The sequence below is a fragment of the Aplysia californica genome, unplaced genomic scaffold, assembly GCF_000002075.1.
Source record: "Aplysia californica isolate F4 #8 unplaced genomic scaffold, AplCal3.0 scaffold01018, whole genome shotgun sequence".
NCBI lineage: Eukaryota > Metazoa > Mollusca > Gastropoda > Aplysiida > Aplysiidae > Aplysia > Aplysia californica.
The window spans coordinates 86,096-93,698 of record NW_004798288.1 but is presented as its reverse complement, the minus strand read 5'-3'; the positions used below and the strand labels follow the sequence as shown (position 1 = coordinate 93,698).

At 39.8% G+C, this 7,603-nt stretch overlaps 1 protein-coding gene across 2 annotated transcripts in view; it reads right to left on the bottom strand.

Annotated features, from left to right (window-relative positions):
* Window positions 1-559: 559 nt before the first annotated feature.
* The window catches only part of LOC101849570 (probable ubiquitin-conjugating enzyme E2 C), a 16,451-nt gene continuing 9,407 nt past the window's right edge, over window positions 560-7,603 (bottom strand). For both annotated transcript variants that reach the window (XM_005111159.3, XM_035973124.1), the window contains exons 3-6: window positions 6,612-6,698; window positions 5,872-6,076; window positions 4,946-5,016; window positions 560-2,286 (exon numbers count right to left, since the gene is read on the bottom strand). In XM_005111159.3, the coding sequence (XP_005111216.1) occupies window positions 2,209-2,286; window positions 4,946-5,016; window positions 5,872-6,076; window positions 6,612-6,698 (441 nt within the window). In that variant the 3' untranslated portion in view covers window positions 560-2,208. The remainder of the gene's footprint in view (window positions 2,287-4,945; window positions 5,017-5,871; window positions 6,077-6,611; window positions 6,699-7,603) is intronic.

Genomic DNA, 7,603 nt, shown 5'->3' with positions numbered 1-7,603 from the left:
GGGAGGAGAGAGAAAGAAAGAAAGAGAGAAAGAATAGGAGAGACAGGCAGGGGGAAAGGAAGGAGACAGAAATCGCTTGCTGAGAAGAGCTGGATGATGGAAATCACTAGTGTCTTGTTAAAGTATGTTACAGTTACTTGTGTATTATATACATTATATATCATTCAGCTTTGGTTTGGTTAGGAACCTTATGAAGCTCATTAACATTGTGCCACACACTGGGATTGTGAGACAAGCTCTCTGGTGACGAGCCAAACCATTGACGAATTATGCAGTTTATCGCCTCACCTGTAGTGTATGTTGTGCCATGGAACACAAGAGATTCTGTTATTTGCGGCACTTCAAAGAAGGAACAGGTCTAGGTTCAATGGTGGGAACAAATCTTTAAAAAATCTTAAGCATCTGTATCAGGAACGTAGTAATAACGAACCCTATAAAGCTTTAAAATTAAAGAAGGAAGAGAAGATCATCGGCTCAGCCATGACCAAAATCCCAAAAGGAGAGTAAATAATTTCCAAATTTTCCACTATGTCACAAGAGAAAGGCAAAACACACTTACTAGAAATGTATTTAGCTTTTACTTTAAACGTCGACATAAATTCAGAAGTGCAATTTCAATACAGAGTGATAAATGAATGAGAGAATGCATCAATGTGGTGCTGACAGAGGAGATTACTTGTACAAAATGAACGAGTATTCAAGTACACAATGGATTGGAAGACAGATTAAAAACAGATTCTAAAAATTCTATAAAATGAAGAATAAAGAAAGTTTGAGGTAGTCAGAAAAGGAGAGAATCATAGACATGGGCAGTTTCAGAAGAAGGGAAATGGAGCTGATAGACAAGAAGAGCAAAGACTCAAAGACAATTTGAACACAAAAGTGTAGATGGAGAATTATGGTTCAATGTTATGTCAGGCATTTGGAAACTTGACACAAAAACCTACAGCCGGAACAGGAACAAGGAAATTCAACAAACAACAGAGAGACAACAGGACAAACCCATGATAAGCCAAGAGTGGGGTGGACAACAGAGACAAAAACAGCACAAATGAGAAAAGGAACCTGATGTACATAAATCATTTGACAAATGCATTATAGAACAATGTACATTTGTACACTTCAATCTGTACAGGGCATTAGAGATGTAAAACTGACACATGCAGGTATTCGTTCTATAAGGAAAGATAGACAGGATGAACAGAGCGTTATGCACAGAGAAAATCTCCAGTATGGTACACACCACAAAATAGAACGAATCTATAAAGCAGGCATTGTACAGCAAAAAAAATTCAGGTATTATACAAAGATCACAGAGGACAGAAGGAAAGTTTTGACAATAAAGTAGACAGATATATGAATATATTCATTGGGATGTAAGGGCATTTAATCATAGATACTGGTATTGAGATGCACTGGTTCAGAAGTTGAGAAAGACGAGATGGTGTCTGAAGTAGGACATCAGTCAGATTACAAATCATTACATTGATTCCCCAAATTTCCGTTACATACATTTTTCTTTACCAAAAGCAAAGAAAGACACAACCGTACCAGAGACATTAAATGCTTCAAACCATAGTAATATTATGCTTCTCAAGTTGCAAATGAGACTAAACCAGCCTCATAGGGACGTGTCAGACACTGAGATAGTGCAGCAGGATGTAAGAGAATGGTTAGACTATTGGTTCTCTATAGCATTGAATTCCCTGGGAGATACTAAACTACTTATCGATTTGCGAATGAAAGACTTGCAAATTTTAAAAAAAAATGCAATAGATATCTGCAATTTTAAACAGTGTGGTATGAACGTAGAAGTTTTAAAAAATCATGTACATGGTCACAGTACTAAAACTCTCAAAATAACGCATCTGAAACAAAAATGTTCGACTAAAAATTCAGTAGTAAATGGTATGCTGAACACAAACTGGTGTAAAAATAAAAGCAGGCAGTTTCGCTTCTGATTTCAGAGCACTTTGCAGATTCACAAAATGCAATCTCATCAATTCATTCAAAGACACTGTTACAGTTAGGCACTCTTACATTTCCACACAGTCAAACTGTGAAAATAAAAATTTTGTATTGACAATAAAAGTGTTTTTAAAAATTTATAAAAATTACTGTGCAGTCCGTATCCTGTTCAGTATTTGGCGATGAGCTAAATACAGTTGTGAAGGAACAGGATATTTACCAGCTGTTTGCCGAGGCCCTTCATGAGTGCTTTTGCATCTGACCAGAGGGTCCCTTGTTCTGATCTTGGACGTTCTGACGGTAATGTTCTAGAAGCACCTGAAGATGAAAAGAAAATCAGTGCACCTCTCAAGAAAATAATTGATTTCAAATAATTGATTATGACTTTCAAATTCAAACGTAGGGAGCAGTTAAGAGTTGCAAACTGTTTACAAATAAGGACAAGACAAGACATAATTTTGTGAAAAAACTCTCAGTATTGTATTTAAGATGTTGAGTGAAGCTAGGTGTTACTCTTACAGTCTCATGAAAGTGCATCCAGTGACATTAAATGAACAAAACCTAAAGTAACATTCAACGACAGGAGAACAATTTTTTTGTTTTAGTTGAGATTTTACGGCGCTCACAACTGCATAAGGTCATATGGGTGCCAAGGGGTGGATGTCAACAGAGAACTCCTTACCGGGAATCAGACTTCCTCTGCTCACCTTTCTAGCTTCAACAGCACAAAGTCTGCTTTGACTATCAAGACAACCCGGAAATAGCAGGTCACAAGAGTGTGACAAACATAAAAAAAGAAGTAGAGGTAAATGACGATAGTAAGGATTTGGGAAGAAAAAGCAGCAGTTCCTTGTAGCAGTTCAAGCACAGTTAAGAGCATGACATTGTTGGATCATCCCATTTACAATTCTACTGTGCATTATAACAAGAAATGTCCCACCTTTGGGAATGGCCTAAAGACACTTCAGTCAGTGGCACTGCCCCAGGGGGTGAACAGTTTTTGGTAGGGAATAACATCAACAATAGACATATCATACAAAACACATCTTTAAGATTAAGACCCAACATAAAAGCTCCTCTTACAAACATCCCAGGAGCTCTTGTGGCCTAGAGGTTAAGGTGTTCGCCTCTCATTCAAAGGTCCCGGGTTCGAATCTGGGTAGCGACCGAAACATTTTCTTCTCTAAAATTGTCTCCTTTCACATCCTTTCCAGCTCTCGGGCAATAGTCTGTCGTCAGCTTTCGTCTCCACATTCTGCCCCCACCCCCTCCTCTGGGCTCCTAACTCTTTCAGCAGCCTTTCTACAGCTTTTCCTTCCTTGGCTCCTTCTCACTGCTGTCTTTCAGCCACACCCCTGATCTTCTGGTAGGAAAGATCTACACCTGGCCTTCTCGGAAAAGGGTGAAAAATCTTGGAGGGCCCGTGTATAAGTTACGCACGTTAAAGATCCCTTGGTGGTCTAAAATTGATTATAAGAGTAGGCTTTGGCAACTACATTAGGTCATATGAGCGTGCGGACACACTAAACATTTTCAGTTGGTAGGAAATTTTTGAATTTTGCCCAGGTGGCTGCCGAAGCCTACTCTTATCGATTTTAGACCATCAAGGGATCTTTAACTCACTGACTATGGTTCCCGTCACAGGTACGGGGCGGACTTTGCGGTTTTGTTCTGTATCTTGTGCCCCCGTCACATGTACGGGAACAGACTCCTGTGTTAGTGTTGCCGCTTGTTTCGATTCGTGCCGAGTTTGGCGTAAGTTTCGTGGTAACTTTTTAAGTAATTGAAGAAGGACAGTCACATCAGGCGTTGACCTGACCGGAACTCGCGCTATGTTTTTTCTATACAGCTGATAGTAATCCGACAGTCGCATCTAAGTAACGGTCGCTTGAACAAGAATCAAATAATTTAGCTGTTTTCGATACTTCTGTTCGTTTTGCTAGTTCTTGTGACTCAGGATATGATGTGTCTGATAGTTAGGACCCTGGATATGTACCTGAACACGGCCCGAGTCATAGTTTTAGGGCTAGATCTAGCACTAGTACAGGTGTTGTTGTTCATGCGATGAAATCACAACTTCGTTCCCCATATCTGTCTCATGTATTTATATTTTCACCAAACACTCACACATGGATACAAATCAAAACAGAACACTTTGAACTTTTATTTTTGGGTATATTTTTGTGGTCGTTGTGAATTTCATTCTATCTGTCACTTCTCTGAAAATTTTCCTAAAAATTAAATTCATGCCTATTTTGAAAAAATCATAAAAATTAAAGCATTAGACCTAGACAACTTACATTTTTTGCAGTACATTAGGTTTGAAAGTATCTTTACCTTGTCCAAAAATAATAACAATAGGGTAATTCTGAAAGTTGTGGTGGTGTTTTGAAATACCCCCCAAAATGCCAGTACTCAGTGCTAGTGACCGGTGAAAGGGGCCAGTAGTCAGTGAGTTAATGTGTGCGACTTGCACACAGGACCTCCGAGATTTTTCGCCCTTCTCCAAGAAGACTAGGTGTAGACCTTTCCTTCCATAAGATCAGGAGTGTGGATGGGAGACAGCACTAAGGAGCCGAAGAGTGCCAGTAGAAAGGCTGCAGAAAGAGTCAGGAGACAAGAGGATGGGGCAAAGGAGGCGAGAAGGAGAAAGTGGAGATGAAAGCAGATGAGAGAAAATTGCTAGAGAGCAGGAAAGGAGGTGAAAGGAGACACTTTTTTTTAGAGAAGGAACATTTCCGTCGCAATCCTGATTAGAATGCAGGACCTATTGAACGAGAAGCGAACATCTTAACCTCTAGGCCACGAGAGCCCCTGAAGAGGAATTTAAGAAATAGCAATTAATTGTGATGTACAGCGCTGACATTCACTGACAATGTAAAAGGATACAGAAGAAAATGTTTGAGTAAAAAAAAATATGCTCACACACCACTAAAAGACCTACAGAGCACTTAGACATTCAGAAAACAAGACTTACCTTTCTGTACAAGGTCTGATCCTTCCACAGGGTGGCAGCTTGGCAATTTAGTGGACTTTCATTGTTGGGTTCTGGGGAATGAAAAGGGGGTGCAAAGAGTTAACGACATTGTACTGTTTCTATTTTCGATTGTTGTCAAGTTCCTTCAAATATCTAAAGGATAGAATAAGATTAACTGCAGTGAGTCTAATCAACCAGTAGAAAAAGGGGCTCACTAATAAGGCATCGCCAGACATGGATTTTTTAAAGTTTGTGAGGATCACTAGCCTTAACTTTTGCTGAAAATTAAGAGTATAACAACCAACACTACAGATATAGGCACAGGGTGGCGTTCTACATTATATAGCTGCTTAACACTTAAACCAAGCTTTGTAACTCCAAGTTGATCAGATTTTAATATTTTGATCGAAAAGTGGCCCAATGAATGGAAAGTACTGCAGTGTCAAAAGTTCACTTTGATTGATGATGTAAAAACGGCATGTAACAAAGTTATTTAAACTGAACAAATTGAGCTGAGACAAGTTTAAACAACTGGATCTTTCATAAATGTGCTTTTTATTAGAAAAAGAACAATTCTTGGTTCGCTACCCTTAAGGCAGCTGTATGGACTTCAACCCATGACTACAACACCAAAAATGATTGATTTCCCCATCTCCAATTCTTTTGTTAAAATTCATGCACAATATGCTAATTTGACAAAGAGTTTGAAAGGAATTAAACAAAACTGTTAATCATAGAACAAAATCATACCAACTTTGGCTAATTAATCAGGCTATCTTACTGCTATCTCTTACGGATGGGTCATAGAACACCCCTCCCCAAAACCATGTTTTTGGGGGGGAGGATCTGAGCAGAGAATTGAGTGGTGAACCAAGAATTCTGAAGTCTGTTTCAGATATAATGGCACTTGACAATGACGCTCTTACCACCAAGCAAACTTTGAATGGACAAAAGGACTGTTCGAACATCATACAACGCTGACCACTTGTCCTTGAGGATGTCGAGACAGATGTTTCCATAGCTGTCTACATTGGGGTGGAAGCATGGCGTTTCAAACTTTACCAGAACTGGTTGCAAGGGATACTGAGGGGGGAAGGACAGGGAGAGCTGATACTTCAGCCCTTCGTACACCTGTGGGAAAAAGAAATTGAAGTAGAGCCAGAAGATACCAAGTTGAGGTAAACAGGGAGTTAACATAAGGCTTTAAGAAAAAATGTATATATATATAAAATAAAAACAAATAAAATTCAACTTTTATCATTGATCCCCATTGGGACATTTGGTAAAATAAAATAATGCACAGTATCACAATGGTAGACACACACCATTGCTGGTCATCATTGCACACCGCCCTGTCTCTGAAAAAGGGTTATCAGTCATGTCTTGTTCAAGGAGACATTGTATTCTTGTGACCAACAACCTAAAGACCGCTGATTTTTGCTTCTTACCACTCAAAAGAGGACCCCCCCCCTCAATCCCCTCACCATGAGAAAGCAGACAGCCAGATTTCACACATATATATATTATATAGCAACACTGAAAAAGAAGGAGCAGAGAGCACCCGTATGCCAACCAAGCAACTGTTCGATACACATGAATTTAAAACAACACTGACTGTGAAGATTAAAAAAGGTAAAGGACGAAAAGACAAACACAGAAAACTCACAGTTCCCTGTCCTCCTTCAATGGTGCCAGTCCATTTGAAGATGTTGGTGTCACTTGGGAAGGCAGAGATTCCTGGGCAGCTGGACATCTGCGGGTAATTAAGATAATTTATTAGTAAAGCAATTTTCTTTCCTTTTAATTTGAAAAGAATTAATAACTGCTGCCTTACAGAACTCCAATAAAATCTGTCAACAAATCAGAGCTCTCTCATGAGAACAAAATAAACTAGAACTGGGCAATTTTTGAAAGGATCAATCCCATCTTTACATTTCATTCAAAACAAAACACGAGAGGTTTGTTAAAGGCTCTGATGGTATCAGTATCATTGTAAATTGTAAAAGATTTTATGGGGCACTCTTGGTCTCGAGGTTAAGGTGTTTGCCTCTCATTCAATAGGTCCCGGGTTCGAATACGGATCATCAATGCCTTTCACCCCTGGCAGGGTATAGGCCACATACAAGCTCCTTCCATTTATCTGTCCTGAGCCATCCTTCCAAGCGAGCTTCATTTCTCTCATGTCCCTTTCCACGCATCTCCTCCATGTTTCCCGTCGAATACGGATAGGGACTGAAAATTTTCTTCTCTAAAATGTTCAGCCTTCACCTCCTTTCCTGCTCTCTAACAATAGTAACAATGTTCTGTCATCTGCTTTCATTTCCACTTTCTGCCCCCACTCCCTCACCTCCTTTGCACCCTCCTCAGGGCTCCTGACTCTTTCTACAGCCTTTCTACTGCTATTCCTCGGCTCCTTCTTACTGCCATATTTCAGCCACACCCCTGATCTTCTGGTAGGAAGGATCTACACCTAGCCTTCTCCGACAAGGACCAAAAATCTTGGAGGTCCTGTGTGCAAGTTGCGCATGTCAAAGATCCCCTGGAGATCCAAAATCAATAAAAGTAGGCTTTGGCCGCCACCTGGGCAAAATTCAAAATTTCCTGCCAATTGAAAATGTCTTGCTCGCTTAAACGACCTTATATAGTTGTTCGCGCCAT